The sequence below is a fragment of the Chiroxiphia lanceolata genome, chromosome Z (genome assembly GCF_009829145.1).
Source record: "Chiroxiphia lanceolata isolate bChiLan1 chromosome Z, bChiLan1.pri, whole genome shotgun sequence".
Lineage (NCBI taxonomy): Eukaryota > Metazoa > Chordata > Aves > Passeriformes > Pipridae > Chiroxiphia > Chiroxiphia lanceolata.
The window spans coordinates 8,063,494-8,081,683 of NC_045671.1; the positions used below are offsets into that span (position 1 = coordinate 8,063,494).

General features: G+C 45.4%; 1 protein-coding gene across 2 annotated transcripts; it reads right to left on the bottom strand.

Moving 5' to 3' along the window:
• Positions 1–102: 102 nt before the first annotated feature.
• Positions 103–15,854, bottom strand: LOC116780377. Of its 2 annotated transcripts, none has more exons than XM_032675311.1 (6): positions 15,558–15,854; positions 6,938–7,405; positions 4,247–4,387; positions 3,788–3,853; positions 3,142–3,232; positions 103–2,792 (listed from the first exon to the last, which is right to left on the bottom strand). In XM_032675311.1, exons 1-6 carry the CDS (start codon positions 15,610–15,612, stop codon positions 2,585–2,587), a joined length of 1,029 nt encoding a protein of 342 aa, XP_032531202.1. In that variant the 5' UTR covers positions 15,613–15,854; the 3' UTR covers positions 103–2,584. The 2 variants fall into 2 exon arrangements, with proteins under 2 accessions (XP_032531202.1, XP_032531201.1); XM_032675310.1 differs by having other exon boundaries at positions 6,938–7,408.
• Between the last annotated feature and the right edge of the window lie 2,336 nt (positions 15,855–18,190).

Below are 18,190 nucleotides of genomic sequence, written 5' to 3' on the forward strand. Positions count from 1 at the left end.
GGCTAGGCTTCGCGAACGAAGATTTGGGAAGGCACTATCCACATTTGCTACAGAGGCTTTTATACAGATACATATATACACACATAAAGAACTTCAATGTCCTCCACTTTACAGTCAAGTTTTATTTTGATTATGAACACTGTTCAGAAGCATTTCACTCAGGTAGTCACAGAAGTGGAAGCACACAGGCTGTGCGATTGGTCTGAGTGTTTCTCAGCTGACTTCAGAACCAGAGGATGGAAGGTGAATCCCACTGTCACAAGGTCCAGCCCCATGGCAGAATCGGCTGTTTTGGGGTCTTTCCTGATGTATGTTTGGCCAACGTTCTTTCTAAGACCTCTCCTGATGAAGACTCACACCTTCAGTTCCTCTGTCCATACCCGGCAACATTTGGTCTCTAGCATCTAATGTGAGTAAACTAGTGAGAAACAACAAAAAGCTACAGACAGGGTGAGAGAAGAGTTAAAAGCCTGTGCTGCTTCAGTCTTGTTTTTTCATTACTGTTTGAGCTACCATTTAATCAGTGCTGTGTAAACAATGGTGTTGCTGCCTTCGTGTTTATGAGGAAGATTAGCATATTAAGTACGAGTTACAGAGAGTCATTAACAAGTCATCGGTTCTGCCCATTCAGCAGTAATGAACATATGTACTTGTTGCTTTGGAAAGCAAGGAGCTGAACTCCAAGCCATTATTTCTCTTTTAAAGGCACTGCTTACTCAGTGTTCCCAAAGTGTGTCCAGATTTTGGAGGGTGACCAGTGCTGTGCACTGTGAGGTGATGTGCTCCTTGGACAAAATTTCAAATCTTAGCTCTGGTAGAAGAAGGTTTAAGGGATGTAACTGTGATAATTGGTGAGGCACTTCTTGTGCATTTTGAGATATTTATGTACAGAATGCATTCCCACAAGTTTTCTAAGTAAAATAATGCTTGCACATTTGGAACCTTGACCCCAAAGTCTTTGAATTTGTTTTAAAGTGGAAACATTGGAAAGTCAGAATTTAACTCTGATTCTTTTTTGTGTTCCCTGCTCACTGGTGAAGAAAGAGTTCTTCCTCTGCCCATGTCTAGTAGTAAATTATTTTTCCAAGGAGCGTCTGGGAAACCCTCCAGTAAATAATTAAGGAATAATATGCCTGGGGAAGACATTTATTTCTGACCTCAACAATTTTCATGCTCTGAACCCAATAGGGCTTTTATTTTCTTTCTTGAGAACAGTTAAGTTTTTGCTTGTAATAGTATCTCATGGCAGTAAACCTTTTACCAAGCTGTGGATCTATATTTAAAAAGAAAAATTTAAAAAAGGAAGAGACTTTAAATTCCCTAGAGGAACCTTATTTCTGCCATAGGTTAAATGAAGTCAAACTCTAGAATAAAGTCCAAGCTACACTGAAATAGCAGAACAACCTAATTTAGGTAAAGTGAAAAGAGTTGTTCTAGTAAGAGACATGAGGATATGGTTTTCCTTGTTCTGCTGAACAAATACACTGACACAGCTCATACCTGTAATTTCCTGGTGTTAGTATTTCTTTGTCCAAGTAACTCCTGACTTGTAGCCATGATTACATCATCTCAAAATCAGAGAGAAGAAAAGCATAAATTCGTGAATATTAGGAAAGCACTAAGACATTGCAAGTTTAATGCCAGGACTGAGTGTGACAGTTGCAGGTAATTACGCTCAAACAAGAAGTGTAAAGGCTGAAAACAGTGTCTTAACTCCTGTATAGAAAAAAACCTCAAACTATATTACTGCTCTGATGGGAGCAATATATCTGTTCATTGACTATTTCATGTGATTATAGGAGATCAGAGACTGAAGCTGGTATAACGTGGCTCTATGTACAATATCCCCAACAAGCATGACCGACGTCACCTGCCAGTCTATTTAATAAAAGAGGATGTGTGTTTTAATAAGGTTTTGTACATCCTAAATAGGGAAGTATTTGGAGAGACACATGCTCTCTCAGCAGGGCTCTTGCAGACATGCAGAGAGGACAATGGAGTGCTGCCTTTTAAGTTAGAAAAATTGCTTGCTGTTACTTAATTGACAACTTAGTGGGGGTGAGTATTTTGGCAGATATCTGGAGGAGACTGTAATTTTTTGAGTCCTGAAAGTAGTGCTTATTAACTATATTCTCTCACTGACAACATAACCGACAGGCTCCTGTGCCTGTTGGCAGCTAGTTTTATCTTAAAAAGAATTTATGGATCATCAGGATTTCTTTTTTTTCCCTTATACCTTATCTTCAAAGATTTACTTTCTCATGTGCTCAGTAATTTAGAATTTCGGTTCAATGAGCAGTTGCAGCTGGTGAAAGTCCCAGCTTCCTTTAGGTAAACCTGGGCTTTGTTATGGGTTAAAGCAGCTCTGGAACTGCTAAGCAGCATGTGTCTCTACAAACCAATCAGTCTACTCTGCTTGCTTCAACCCTGTGCTGTGCAAGGAGATTGTACTCAAGTGTTCAAAAAAAAAAACAAACCCCAAACAGTGCTTACTGTCGAAACAGCAAGGGCAGAAAGGCCGTGGTGGCATTCTTCCTGGTTGGAAGAGTGACACGGGTGGAACAACAGCTCTGTTACTTTGAAGCTAGTCCATTTGATAACTGACATTGTCAAAAAGAGGAGTGACTGTCCCGTCTTTCCACTCGATGAGGATCTCTCCGTGCCTCAGGGAAGGGGAGCGGGATGGTGGGAGGTATGGCTGGGGACCCCTTCGTAAGGGAGTTGGCTCCCGTAGGTCAACTCTGCTGCTGTTGGCTGGAGAGTTCTTCAGGGCAGAGAGGATTTTCTTCTTCCTAGGAGGAGAGAGAAGAGGGTACGTAACTGCACCCACCTGTCACTCGGTGGCTTCACTGGTAATGCCACATCCTCCAGGGTGGTGTGAGCTGTGCAGGAGAGGAGCAGCCAACACCAGTGGCTGCATTTGGATGGTTTAGTGAGTGGAACGGATAAATGGGGTGGCAGAGAGGAGGTATCACCAAGGGTGACATCACTGGTGAGCAGACCCATCTGCTGAGAGCCAGAGACTTCAGGTGTGAGATGGAGAAGGGCAGTACCACAAGCAACACTTTTTGTTTTGAAATGCTCAAGTTTTGTTTTAAAGTACTGTTCATGGCAGGCTGAACGAACCTGAATGTCACTTACTTGTTGTAGTGAACATTGAGTGTCAGTATTATTAATCCCAGTATGAATGCCAAGGGGCTGAGGACCAGCATGGCTGTCTTCCAGTTGGTGCCTGAAAGGGTATCATAGAAAGCATCAAGTGTTTGCTGTACCTATCCCTGCTCTTATGCAATACCCACAATTGACACCAAAAAGCCCCTGTAATGTCTCTAAAGACTGGCAGATACCAGGAAAAGTGTTTTGTCTACAAGATCAACCTCTTACAGCTGCTTTACACAGCACCCCTCTATTGAAAATGTCCACAAAAGGATTTCTTTTTTGCTGTGAAGACAACAACTATTCGTGCTTCTCCTCTCTGCAGCTTTCTGATACAAAATAGGAAGTGCTGGGGGAAGGCAGCAGTGCTCGTAGGTAGGTATCTAATTCTTCTGATGAGCTGAAAGAAAGCATTTGCATGTTTTTACTCACTTTTTTACTCCAGGCCTGTGGAGATTTGTTTAATCTTTAAAAAGAGTATTTCTGACAGGTAATTTGGTGCCCTACTTCCTACTGAGCATCCTCAGCAGTACCCAGGGGAATGTAGCTCTGTTGTGATGGGAAGGACAGGAGCACTGATGAACCTTCGTTTACCTGGTCCCTTCCTCCTCTGGCTGATCCCTGGACCTACCTGCAAGCCTGGCCCCAGTGTTTTTCCCTCGATTTCCATGCTTCTTAGAGTGATTCTGGGATACATCTAGGGGAAGAAGCAGAGAGACTCAGATTAGAAGCTTCCAGTTGGACCAGAGAAAACACCAAATTCCTCATGGGGCTGCACTGTAACCACAAATACCCTTGGTGTGGACCGAGAAGGGAAAAGGAAACTTTATTGTTCCTTGGTGTTCCCCATCCATTGATATTTGTTGCTCCTAAAACATCTAATGGCTGCACCTGCAGGTTAAGGCTATGGCCATATCACTGAACTGCTTGCCAAGGGGAAACACCTCAGCGTGTTTATGAAAGCAGTCCGTGGTACACATGGAACTTCTTCAGAAGTCCTCAGTGCACTGAAAATAGTTGAGTAACCTCTAAGTGCTGCCCACACTTTCCTTCCTGCTGTTCTCACATATGCGTTCAGAAGAGTGCTCACCCTCATTTGCTGGGAGCTGTGCCTGTCTGGTCCTCACTGGAGACACTGTGCTGTTCCATTTGTTAGCCAGAGGTGGGTCAGTCAAGATCACAGGAGACTCTCTGTCCACGGCATCGATCTTTGATGAATCAATGGTTTTAGCTTGGAAGAAAATAAAGCAAAGATCTGTGTGATTATCATTTACTTTTTGTACAGGAACCTGAATATGCTCAATGCCCAGGAAGGAAAGGGAACCCATTCCTGCTGTTTTGGTCCTCTGCCCTGCAAGGCAAACAGATGTGGTGCAGTAGGAATCACCTCCTCCTGTGCATCAGGGACCTTCAGTTCTCACAGATCTTAAAAGTGAAATGAACATCTCGAGACTGAATCAACAACCAAAGCAGAGCTTGTTTTCTGGTGGTAAATGCGGTCATTGGTCTAAAAAGTATGAGTGCAACACCAGCTATTAAAGCATGAGAGGAAGAGGCAAGAGGAAGAATCACAGCTACTACCAATTCTGCAGATGAAAAAATGGGATCAAAAGGGTGCTAAGTAGTCCATACCTCTTGCAGGGCTCAACAACTTCCTTTGCCTTCCAGTCCTACTGCAGAAGTAGGGCAAGTGGGAAAGGAACTGCTGCTAGAGGGGAGGTTGTGGGAATTCCTGGGGCAGCAATTCACCCCTCTCCTGTGGTGAGATCAAAAAACCCATGTCTTCAGGGCTCCCTGCTGCCTATCTGACCCCCATCCCCTCCTGTGGCATCTATGGTTACACAATTGTAATTTATTGAGTGAATAACTCCCCGAGGTAGAACTTCTCTGTCGATGATCAACTGAAACTTGGATACGAAATGCCTAAACAAACACATAGGACTTTGATGTTGTTAGTGAGTGGTCAGAGGTTCCCTCCAGTAGACTGAACCATGGGATTAATAGGATAATTATTAGTTTGCATGAGACACACTAACTGGCACAACCTGATTCAAAGCCTGCTCAGTGTTTACCCTCACAGCCTTATTTGAGGATCCTGGCTCAGAGGCAGCCCTGGGCTGCCAGGAACAGTGCCTTGGGGAATGAAAATGCTCTTTTCACATGCCTTTTTCCCATATCTTAAATGTTCCACGCATTTCCTAGCCTATATTTAACTAGCCTATTATGGTATCTGATTTGTATGGTCCATATTTAACTTCATGCTAAACAAAACACTACTTGTGACTACAGTGATAATTACATGTTAACCTTCTAGTTGGCTAATTAAAAATCTTGGGAAGAAGGTCACTGTATCTTCACATGGCAGCCCAAACAGCTAATGTATCTAATGTTTTTATTTAAAATTAGATATAACCTCTTTGTGTCAAAAGGTTATACTCATAATCCATCTGCTTATGCCAACCAGATTCATCACATTTTCTCTTTACTCATTTCTACAAAGCTCAAAATCTCTTTGGACCATCAACCTTAAAGTAAGGAATAGCCTCCTGTAAGGGAAATAATTTCCCCTCAGGAAGATTGAGAACCTCATAACCTACAGAGGGGACAAACAAACACAGAAAAGCCACTACAAATACCAGCTTTTTTCTGGTACCTGGAGTGGAAGAAAGGAGAGGATGAGGGGAGGAATTGAGTGTGATTTTCAGGTCTCACTTCTGTACAGAAATCTACAAGAAAACTCCTGAAACCACCATTCTTTACAGAAGGGATTAAATGGAAGAGAGAAACAGACTGGACCATGAATTATCAGTGGTCAGCAGTGGGCTTCACTGAGCATGTGACAAATGATGACAGTCATTGTGGCACAGTGACTATGCCTGTTGTCTTTTAGCCTTGTGTCCAACACCTAAAACTATGACAGGAGCAGGGTTTCTGCCCTTTTTGTGTCCTGTCAAGGCAGAGGCTAGTGAACGCTCATGAAGGGAGAGACTAGATTCTCTTAGCAAAGATTAAGGGCATGAAACTGATAATATAAACCAGATTTTTTTATAATTTTTGATGATGTCTTCTAGGATTTCTTACTGCAAAGGCAGAGCAGCACACTGCCTCCCTCGACTTGCTGTGTTCACTAATCTCTCTGTGGTTACTTCAGGCACCGGGAGCAAGGTTCACTTCTGAGGCTCATGACAACACGGAATGAAGGTTAGAACTATGGTTTCATTAGTGAAACGTGCATTGTTCAAGGGAGATAGCTGTAGCTTATGCAACAATTCTGATTTCAAATAACAATTTCTGATTTCAAATATAGCTACTTCTCAATAATTCATACAAGTTTAAAAGAGATTTTCAGCTGCCTCCAGTTGTCTTGTTACCGAAAATGACCTCCCAAAGTACCAAAAGCCCTTTGAAAGACTAAAGCGCCTGACTTTGTGGGACTACCTTTGTTGTTCTGGGCTTGGGAGGCTCAAGCAATTTCAACTATTACTGGCTACGGGCACCTGAAATATTATGTGTGTTCTGAAATATTTGCCTGTCATCAGAAATGCAGCTGGGGTTTAGAGACCTGATCCTGTAAGGTAGTGTGTGCTTTCTGGAAAACACTGAACAGCAGCTACTGGGGGAGCCAGTGGTATCAAGTGGGGCTGAGCTGGAGCCATATGGTATCTCTCCAGATGGGGCCGAAGTGAACATGAGTTAGAATGATGGATGCAAGCCCAGTGTTAGGTGGCTTGGGTGACATGTAAGTTAGATGTTATCTGATGCTAAATCTACCTCATCTTACTTTCATAGATCCACACACGTGTGTCTACATCTTGTTGTGTTGGCTTGCTGGGCCTCCGAGCTGCTGTCCGGGCAGCAGCACAGATGGTTTCATCTGCTAAAGTCTTCCACCTGCTGAGTTTGTCCTTCTCCTTTGAGACAAAGACCTTGTGGCCTCCCTCCTGGGTGCTGAGGTGGAAGCCCAGACTCTGCAGAGTCAAGTGCCCCTTCTTGCTGCAGGACCATGCCTGGCGTTCCCAGTCTCCGCAGGGCTCCAGCTTGACCACAGCGTTCTCCCGCGCCTTGTGGGCCGACAAGCACTGCTTCGTTTGGAGGCTGACAATGGTCCTGCTGTTGGGGTCCCAGCTCCACTGCTGCTGCTGGGAATGTGCCTTGCAGCTGGTCAGGCTGATGCTGTTGGTGTTGTGGAGGGAGACACGAATGCACTTTTCCAGGCGGGTGTTCCGTATGAGGAAGCCTTGTCCCTCTGCTACTGCGGTACAATCAGAGCACGGTTTAGTATCTGTGCATGTCTGAGGCAAACGCCTCTTCTGAGCATCAGACATTGTAAATGCCCTGGGGAAGGGGAGAACATTACCCACCAGTCCTTTCCTGTGTGGACATGCCCAGATAAACAGTTCCCCTGGCTTCCTAATTCCCCGGAATGGCATTTCTTTAAAATACAGAGTGTGTAAATAGCCCTGAGCAACGCCAGAGAAAAATATCAGCCCATGTAACTAATGGGGAAAAAGCTTATCATCCTTCCAACCTGAACAATTCTATGATTCTGTGAAATACCTGCGTATATATATTTAATTCAGTATTTCAACTGCTTTAATTAAGTACCCATCCTTCCCTCCCTCCGAAATGATTAGATGGTTTGGGGTTTTTTCACCTCTATCTGGGTCAAATCTTTCTTATAAAAAAGCAATTGAAATTCCCCCAGTGCTATTCGTTTGGGGCCAGCTAGGCCACCTTGCACTACACTTTCCATTAAATGGCTTCTGGTGATGTTAAAGCAGTGTTGGGATAAAACCATATCCCATCAGAAATGTGTAAGTACTTGGCTGACGCCGCTCATGTAAGTTTTGAAATTATCTTCTTTTTGGCACACTTGACTTTGGTCTGTACACCCAAGGCATGAAGGTACCACTTTTAACAACCCCCTTTGTAAGAGAGAGACATTACAGCCATCCCACAACAAACATACAGTTTGAAGCAATTTCTGTAATTGCTTGTTGCTTTTAAGAGCAACAGGTCCAAACATCTCAGATGACTTAGGATTGATACTGTCGTGTTATCTGGACAGTTGGCCCTGTTTTCAGGATAAAATCGTCAGGTGTGGCCTGTGAACATCCTGAGCAAAATGTTAAATGCCAAACCATCTGTCACTGATGTGGATGTACCTTCTGCTGTGTATTTTACGCCTAAGACAGAGGAATAGAAATAAGTTGCAAGTTTCTGAACATTCTGGAAATCTCTTCATTACAATTAACACATGGTAACTCCCAGCTTTCAGCAGTGACTTTTTTTTCCCTGTTTTCCCCAGGAGCAGAGTTATAAAAGCCCCATCAGCAAACAGTGCAGAGCATAAAGAGTAAGAGGACACTGAAAAGTGATGTTAAACAGAGCACTGATTTTATCTAAACTACTTCTGCAGAGTTTCCCCTCCCAGAGCAAAGAACAATACTTTTCTCTGTAGCAAGTATTTGGCTCAGTACCTGAAAAAATAAGTGACAGTATAAACAGAAGCCAGTACACAATACCAAGGGTATAAACAATAGCTTAAAAGAGCTCTCATGTTTTTCTCTCAGGAAATTCTGGGGTTCTGTTAGATAAATTGTGCCTGGGGGCTGTTAAATCAGAAACAGATCAGGCCTTTCTGCTCCTCCTGAATGCCTGGAGAGAGGCAGCTAGAAACCACAGTACTACTGCACCAGCTCTGAGATGAGGATGGATGTGTCTGCACTGGTATATTGAGTTTCATGGACCTGTGGTAGCCACTAATCCAGACAATTCCTGCCAAGCAAATGTGCCTAAATGGAAATTAAATTTCTAGGCTATCTGTGGACAGCTTATAAGTCCTGTTCTCTTTAACCCTTTGTGAGGACTAGGTGGAGGTAAGGTATTTAATACACTTTGTACTTGAGTTTCTGCCCGTTTCAAAAGGCAGGAGAAATATCTCTTATATAATCTCCCATAATCCGCGGAAAACTGAAATGGATGAACACAATCCCACCACCACCCCACCCCTGCCTTTTTTCCCTAGGATCTGAAATCCAGAATTCTCACATCTTTGCTTCAGTTTAACTGTGAGAAACCCATTTCCAAAATAATGATTTGAGAGCTGTCTAAAAAAAGTAACAGGGGAATATGACAACTGTTCTGGGACAGATTAAACATCTGCTGAGCCCAGGGTTTATGCTTAAAATGGTTTTCCTCATGTACACTACATTGTATTTTTCAACTCAGAAGGTAAAAAATCCCAGCATTTTGTTGCTCCATTGATATTATGAGCTTCTTCTGCAGTTCCACACAGTCAACCTCAGTTTTTATTATTCTCAATAATTCTCAATTCTCAATATTTTTTTGGCATCAGCAAACTTAATTACTTCATTATTCACCTCTTTTGATTTTTGTCAGCACCCGCTGATGTCTTCACTCTGCTGTCACCATTGTCAACTTATTCCAGCTCTTTGTTCCAACCTGTGGGCTAAGCCTCTCTCTTACTCAATGAGAATGGAGTTTCTTAAGGGCCTTGGTGGAAGAATCTTATCAAAAAGCCTTTTGCAAACACAAGCACAAAGTCTTGGTCAGCTCACCCCATTTATGAGCTCATTGATGCCCTCATGGATGTCAGATGTCCCCATTACAGAAGCTGTGTTGACTTTTCTCATATTTTTCTGTCTGTCTGTAAATACTGTGCTTTGCTTTCACTGACTTTCCTGGTGCCAAAATCAAGCCTTTTGACCTGTGCCTCCCCAGGCTGTGCAAGGATCCCTCTTGAAAGGGACATTATTGCTGTAATGCAGCCCTTTGGTGCTGAGGTTGCTTTAAATAAGAGTTTACACACTCCTTAGAAGTATAAAAAAATGTCATCTTTCGTTTCCTGTAACTCAGTGTGAATGCCATGTGGGCTGGTCATTTGCCACAGAATTATTTATGATTTTTTTTTCCTCCTAAAACTTCCTCTGTTGCCAAATTTGTTTGATAACACTCTTCAAACTGCAGAGGGTGACTGCCTGACCATGTCTGAAGTGAGCACTGGAGCCAATAATCCATTCAGCCTTTCTACACTGCCCTATTTTCGGTTGCCCTTCTAATATTTATGTCAGCTGTTTATTAACCTCCTTACCCCCACCAAATTCCTATTTCAGATATGTTTGAAAATTTCTGTTGGCAGTTTTTATGTGCCCTCTCTAGGTTCCTCATCTAAGTCTCTTTCTCCTATGTTTTATTACAGGTTTTATTGTTAAATGTGCCAGAATCTCTGCTGCTTTTTTTCTTTTCCCTGCTTGGCAATGACTGTCCATTTGAAAGTTTTGTGTGTTTTTATTACATTTTAAAGACTGTTGCTGTTTAACCCAGCCAGCAGATGCGTGTTTTGCTCTCTTGTGTACAGCCCCTGGTGTTTTATGTTCCACTCTAAAGAACATGCCCCACACAGTTAAAGCTGGAGTATGTTTACTTTGAGATACACATCAGGCACTAAGAATCTTTACTCAGGAGGCAAAATGACATTCTTTTTCCTGACATTGCCAAGTCCTCACTGTCCAGTGGTCCAGCAAATAAGGCCATCAGCCCTAACATTTTAGGGATGTTAACCTGGAGCAACCAGAGCATCCAATGTACTCCCTGAGGATGGGACTCAGTGTTTCTGGAAAATACCAGCCTTACCCACAGAGCCCAAGTAGATGCCTGCTTTGAGCTGCTCATACTTGAACACTTAGGCCTCTTCATATTTTTAGGTACAAAATAAACAATTTCTAGCAAGGCTCTTGATGCCAGCTCGTTTGTCCTATGATACTGCCTCTCTGTCTGGTTACAAGATAGAAAAAGCAGGCAAATATAGCCCCCTGCTTCTCTGCAGCATGGCCAGCCTTGGGACATGCTGTTCCATGTAGGATTAGGAGCAAAAGCCATGCAACGTTCCTAATTAAGGTAATGCCACCAGTAAAGCCTTGGTTACCAGTAATCCCAGTGTGGCTGGGAAAGTTTCTGCTGTTTCTAGGCTTTTCTGCCGTTTCTGTGATGGTTTGATAGAAGACATTTGCAAATTGTTTGGGGTGGGTTGTCCTCTCTAAAGGCTCTGTGGAGGGAACCAAGTCAGAGCTGAGCAAGCACAGGTTCCCAAAACACTCCAGGTCACCCAGGATTCTCAGCATTGGCTTTGGCCTCCTTTGTCCTCCCTAGTGGGGTTCTTAACACTTGGAAAAATCTTTTAATTAGCTCAAATTCTCTTTGCCAAGTGAGTGTTTTCTGTAGAGAGATGTGTGCTGAGTCACAGTCAGAAATTTACCTTTTCCTGCCTCTGCCTGTCCTCAAAGACAGGTATCCGTCTGCTGCAGCCATGGCACCTCTCATAGGGACTGCTTTCTGGGGACATCTCACAGCCCAGAAGAGCTCCCATGCGTGTCTGTTTTTGGGTACCACCGTGTGACAGCAGCTCATCCCGAGCGACCCAGGCAGTGGCAACAGTGGCTGGGAGAAATGTCTCCAAGCTGTCTGCTGCTTCCACCCAAAATGAGGACAGCCCTAGGGGGTACCTGCACCATGGCTGAGAAACCTCAGATCCAGCAGGACCATGGCCTGACTTACTGGTGAGATAACCCAGAGAGTTTTCTGCTCAGGTTAATCTACCTCCACTCTTCTCCACTGCAGCAGATCTTGTCTTTTCCACAGAGCATACACCAATGCAGACTGACCCACACAGTTCTCATATGCATCCCATATGTTTGTCTCCTTGCATAACTCCCCTGAATATCAGCTCTCCCAGGCTTTAGGCCCCCCTCACCTTCTTGGACTATTGCAGCAGTTCAAAGAGCATGAGATGGGAAGAGGCTTTGGAAGACTCTCATCCTCTCAAGCTGCCCTGACAGCAATGCTGGTCTTTGCCCTAGCTCTGAAAAGGACTCCAGTTCCTACCAGAAATGGCTCCAGCCCAAAAAAAGTAAAATTTAACCAGAAAATATGGGGAAAGCCATCTTTAGCTGCACAGACACTGTGGTGATGGGGACAACACCACTCCATACACTGCTACTAATTATGGTACTACTGGTACTACTCCCTTCAGGCAAAGATACAAATGAGATGATGCAGTAGCAGAAAAGGGAAACTCCCAGTTAAGGCAGCAGGATTCCTGGTGCAGGTGTTGGCATTGCTCTCTTTAATCACTTGTAAGAATATTACATTGAATCAAACTGAGGAAATCAGTTTGAGCTGCTGTCAGGTGTAGACAAACAGGGCCCTGAGTAAGTGAGTAGGAGCAGTGCTGAACGCAGCCCATCAGCAAATCCTTCATATGGAAACATCGTCCATGCAAAGGAGCAAGCCCCTGTCTGCTGCCCATGCAGGACTACAGCCCAGAGCTGTGGGATGAAGAAATTAAAAGCAGCTGGAAGGCACTTGCTGTCCTAAGAGAAGTATGATAGTATGTGTTTGGTCAAAGACAGGAAAACCAGATGTGCACAAGGGGGTGGTGAATTTGGCACTCTGTTTTCTGTTTTTATAACCAATACCAGCATGGCAGGAAGTGAGATTAAGTAATCTTTTTGCAGAACTGCTGTTGACTGGAACCATTTGCTTTATTTTGCCCCAGTCCTCCCTCAGCCTCCAACTGTACTTGCTTGGATGTAAAGTTGAGAGACACAAATGTCTGTGGCAGTTCAGTGCATGTGGCCAATCTCTCTATGGAGAGGATGATGCTGGATGGAGCCTGGTGAGTCCCTGCTGGAGAGCAAATAGGCTTCTGCCCAGCAGAACAGGCAGAACTGGAGCTGGGTGAGCACAGCAGCTGTAGGAAAAGAAAGAAGGTTTGGGGCATGGAAAAAAAAAATCTATAAATGATGGGAAGCTGGGGAGGTTGGAGAAGTTACCACAAAGCTGGTGCAAGTGGGGAAAACCAGTCCCTGGGAGGATATGGTGAGTGTCTATAAAATCCAGAGAGATCTGGAAAGGATGGACAGGGGCTGTCTGGTCAAGGACTGATCCCAAATGGGATGGGGGGTGCCAAGGGACGGCTCACAGTGTGCAGGAGGTAGTTCTGTACCCAGGAGTTGTGCACCCTTGCTGCCAGGGAAAGTCTGCACAAGCCAGCAGAGGAGATCTGATAGCTACTGAAGAGTTAAACACACTACAGTCAGGAAATCCCCCAAGGTGAAAATAGTTGGAGACTAGAAAATTAAAGGGGGAGGAGAGGTCTCCTATAAGCTTGGCTTTTCTGCCTCTTCAATTGCTTAGGGCTGTCTTTTGAGGTTGGGGCATGAGGGATCAGGGATCAGCCAGTGCTGCCATGGGCTTGAGGGAGAGGAGAGTGACTCCTAAGATATGGGATCAGGCCAAAATGCCAAGCAGAGCCACCACCAGCCTCACACTTAGTGCATGAGGATTCAGAGTAGGTGTTGAATGCAGTCTTATTTCAGCAGTTTTCTTTCTGTCTGTATAGGCACAAATTCTTCTGGTCCCCAACTTCCCTTCGCCCATCCACCCCCACGTCACAGAGTCACCATTAGGTTTGACTTTGTAAGAAAACACTTTAGCTCCCTCCCTGCTTGCAGGTACTGTCCAAAGAAACAGCTGTCAGAACCAGCTTAGGCAATTCCAGGATTTTCAGTTTCCAGCAGGAAACCAAACCCTCAAAGGTCAGTTGACAGCAAGCACCTCTGTCCTGCCAGCAGCCTTAAAACTCAGCAGCCCCAGGCAGGAGGGAATGGGGAGAGGCTGCTGCAGGGGGAGATCAGCCCCAAGCAAGAACATGTTTGTGCTCTGCTCTTTGAGCTTCTTTGGGCACTGCCAGGTGTTGGGAAGATAAATTCCTTTCTGGCAAAGCAGTTGTGGTTTTATTAGTGGTCTGGCTGAAATGCAGCGGTTTGAGCACGTGTTTCACAGAAAGCATTACACTGGAAAGGAAAAGAAATGTCCTGTGATCCTCCATACTTTACAAATAAAACACAGCCATGAGGCTCCTGTCGTGTGGCAACAGAAAAAGATCACTTTCTTCTAACACTGGACAAGATCTGCATTAGAGGGAGAGAAAGAGCAAGACCCTAAAGGCTGCTCTGCTTTTCTAACATCCCACCATGGTGTTATTTCCAGGTCTTAACCAGATCTCCTCTAACTTTTAAAAGATGCACGTGTATTGTCACCCCTTAATAGCACAGTGACATACTCTCAGCCTGGGGCTTTACAAAATGAAAGACTCAGTTCACTGGATTTACTCTAATTGGAAAGTTTTGGTGTGCAAAAAATAGCAGAAGTCAAACCTGTAGGAGTACAAATCTGTCCTTTGACCCGGCTGCAGAGGAAAATAAGGACTGCCTGCTCAAAGCATCCCAGGGAACACGCACATAGAGATTGTGGAGCAGGGAACGGAAAGTAGCTTGTCAGAGCTGCCAGTCTGAGGGTTGTCTTTAAGGCATAAACATCCCAGCTTTGCAGCACAAATAGTTGTAGTCCTCTAGTCAAGGGATTTTGAACAGCTCTGAGCAGGTAATCTGCAAAACTGCAGGCTGTTCTCCTCTCAGATTCAGAGTCTGAATGAGCCTTGAAGCACTTCAGGGATTTATTTCAATGAGTCCCTTTCAACCTGACATCTCAGGAATAATAAAAAGGGAAGTGCTTATTAGCTCGGGGAGTTTTTCTTTTCAAGGGAAATAGATCTGCCCAGTGCCCACAATGGGATGGGTGAGACCACAGACAGCACCTCTCCCAGGTAGCTCTTCCTGGGCAGCACTGCTCTGGCTTTGCAAGATAACACTCCGTAGGACTTCTACTTTTCTCATCTACCCATGCATGTCAGAACCAAGGCTGCTTGGGTGCAAAATACTCCTGTGTACGATACAGGGTTTGAGCAACCTCAGAAAGCAGCTGAATGTTAACACGAGCCACTACTGGGTCTGTTCCACGGAGATGAGCAGTGCAGACACTGCAGCTTCCCAGCACATTCTCCTCCTAGACCCCCACCACAAGAGGAGGACAATTACATCGAGGTCCTGCTGCCCTTCCCACCACCCTCTCCCATGCTGCCAGCATGTTCTGAGCCCACTCACTTCTCCTGGGAAGGGGCAGATGGGGCAGGGAAGTCCTTAGGAAGTCACTTAGTGCCTGCCTCCCTCCCAGAGCAGGTTCATTCATCCACCATTCTTAGCACTTTAAAAGCACTTTATAAAAGTGACTGGCATGACGCGGTGGTGTCCCTGGCCCAACCATCCCTGCACCTTGCCAGCCTGTCCCTCACTCTTCTGTAGCCCTGTGTTTAAGCCCATTTTAGATGCTGCCCTGAAATGTGCCTGGAGGCACTTGTTTTACAGCTGGTGGGTTCAGAGCTTTGCAGCCCAAGAAACAGTTCAGCAGAAAAGCAGGTTAAAACTTGGGAGGCAGTTCTCTTCCTACTTTACAGCTACCCCGAAGGAGGAGAAACTTACCCTCAAGCCAAGGAAGAAGACAAATACAGCCCAGGCTCAGCCTGAAAAGCTCCATGGTCTGCCAGCACAGCGGGGGAGAAGCAGCCCCCAAAGCCTCTTGCCCACGAACAGTGCCAGGCAGCTCACTTTTCCCCCTTTCTCTGTCATTCACAGCAGAAAAACCTGCTGGGACGAGAAAAACTCTTTTGTCTCGGCAGTAAAGGCTTGGCAGCCGGCTTATCAGCAAAGGATCAGCTTGGAGACACGGTCCCGCTCAGCAGTTATCCCTTAGGAGAAATCATATGACGAGCCAGGATGGGGGGGGACACTGGACTGAGATGCTCGTGGCCGCCGAGCTCGGCTCCTTAGCAGCAGCAGTTGCTCCCAGCAATGATAAGTGCATGCTAAGCAGGCTGGCAGGCTGCCTTCCCGGGGCTGGGAGCAGAGGAAAAGCAAAGTTCGGCAGGAATGCCCCAAGGGGCTGGGATGCGCCTGCCGAAACCTTGCACTTGGCGGTGCTGTACCGGGGTCGTTTTCTCTTTAGAGAGAATTATCCCCACCAAGATGATTTTCGGGACTGTTATAGTTCCTGGCGGAGATAAAACCTCACAAACCAGCTGTGGGGGTCCGGGAGCCGGAGGGTGATGGAAGGGGGAGTTGAGCTCCTGGATGGGGAGCAGGGTCTTGCTGTGGGTCTGCCCTGATGGTCACCCCAAGGGTTGCTTGGGTAGAGTTTGGCTTTTCACGCATCAGTTTGGACTCTGCACAGTGGGGAAACCACACATCCCTCCCAGAAGAAAAGCAGCAAAGGCTGACAAGTGAAACAGCAGCGAGAGCTGTAATTTTGCTAGTGAGATACTCCCATTCAACCCCATCCTTTCCTTTCTGTCCCATATGCTCACCTGGGGTCATTTTCACCTGGGGTCATTCTTGCCTTTTAAATGTCTCAAAAACACTTAAAGATGGTGGTTTCACTTTTACTTTTGGTGTCCTGTCCTAGCTGGCATCAATGTTGCATCTCCCAGCTCTGCCTGTGAGGCCAGGAGTCACTTGGAGGGCTGGGAGTTGCTTCCTTTAGTGGCCAAGCTGTCAAATTAAAACAGCACAGTACTGGCATTTATGCAAGGGCATAGGCTTAGGCCATAGCCTTGCAATGGTGCAACTCTCTCTTTACCCAGCCCTGGGATGATGGCTCCCAGCTTTCCCACTATCAGAAGGGGGATCTGGCTTCAAAGTAGTCTGGCTTCTTCACAGGTGGATCTGCATATAGCAAGGGATATCCTGCGATCAATCAAAGGGGAAGGCTGGGGTAAATTCTTACCCTGGTGGTGTTGCTCCTGCCTGACTGCAGCACTGTGCTCAAGAAAAATATCACAGAACTGGTTTCTTCATGATTACTGGTTTCTTTTCCCTGTGGGAATGGGTCAAGCTGCACTAAATACCAGGCATTTTTAATTTTAAACGGCACAGATGTTAAACTCTGCACTGCATGACTGGGACTGAAAATGCAAACACTCTCCAGTGCGTTGTTGGGTGAGTGTGTCCCTCCCACAGGAGAAGGAGGAGAGGAAAGAGCTCAGGTTGAAGAGGTCTCTCCATTGGATAGAGAACATTGAAGCAAATATCTTGGTGAAGAGGTCACTGTTCTTTTCTACCATGGATCCTGCTACTGCTTTCACCCTGAGAGCTGGCATACCTCCTGTTTCTCCTCCTGGCTCTTCTGTCCATTTCATACAAGGGAAGCAGAGGCATGCAGAGGTTGTGGTCCGCCCAAAGCCATGAAAGTTGTCTCGGAGCTCCTAAAGCCCAGATTTATCCCAATCCACTCAGTTGCAGTTGCTTTTAGGCACCCAGCAAGCCCTTCTCTGTGTGTGCCCAGGGTTGTCCTCCTTCTGCCAGATGGGGGCTCTCAGGGATTTTTACTGTAGGGTTGGCATGGGAAGGACCATGCAGGGTCAGGCTACAGGTGTAACCCCAGGCCTGAATCCACCAGAGTCCCACAGAGGATGCTGAGGGAAACTGAGAAAATAGTGTGTCCCCTACTCTTTTCCAGCCCAGGATTTCCCAGTCCCAGCATGTTTAGCAGATTTTTTGCCTCTGCATGATAAGCAGCTCAGATTTTACCCTGGGCAAGGCCCTATCACCTCCTTTAGGAGAATGATCACAATCCCATTCCCACTGCTTCCCCTCTTTCTGCAGATATTTAATCTTACCAGGACCTTCCTTCTTATTCTGAGTCCCCTCTTTTCTTGTTGAGGGTCTTTTAAACTCTGTGCAAAACCTTCAGAAAATCCAGGGGGTTTTCTTCTCCAGAGTGTTATTCGAGCTTTTTGAAGGATATCTTCTTGCTTCAAATAACCAAGAGGTTATTTGAAGCAGGTTAATAGAGGTTAACCTGCTGTTAAGCCATACTCACTTCCTTGCCCTAAGGAAAGAAAGGAATGGAAGGAAAAGTCTTCATCTTATCTTCTGTGTCACTTCTGGTCCTGCTACGAACTCCTGAGGGATCCAATGGCAAATCTTTTTTTATGGCTTTGGCAATCCCTTAATGAGATGCAGGATGTTCAGGCTGCTACTGAACAAACCTCTGACACCAGATTGAGGAGACCCCAAACCAGAAACCAATGTCCTATATAAGCCCTGGAGAAAAGTGG

What these genes read in the sequence shown, in the direction of transcription:
- LOC116780377 (XM_032675310.1), bottom strand. Translation starts at nt 15,612, where the DNA reads ATGGAGCTTTTCAGGCTGAGCCTGGGCTGTATTTGTCTTCTTCCTTGG. An exon ending in TCTTCTTCCTTGGCTTGAGG is followed by an intron (nt 7,409 to 15,557) that starts GTAAGTTTCTCC and finishes ATTGTACCGCAG; the next exon opens with TAGCAGAGGGACAAGGCTTC. An exon ending in CACTGGGGCCAGGCTTGCAG is followed by an intron (nt 3,233 to 3,787) that starts GTAGGTCCAGGG and finishes ATACCCTTTCAG; the next exon opens with GCACCAACTGGAAGACAGCC.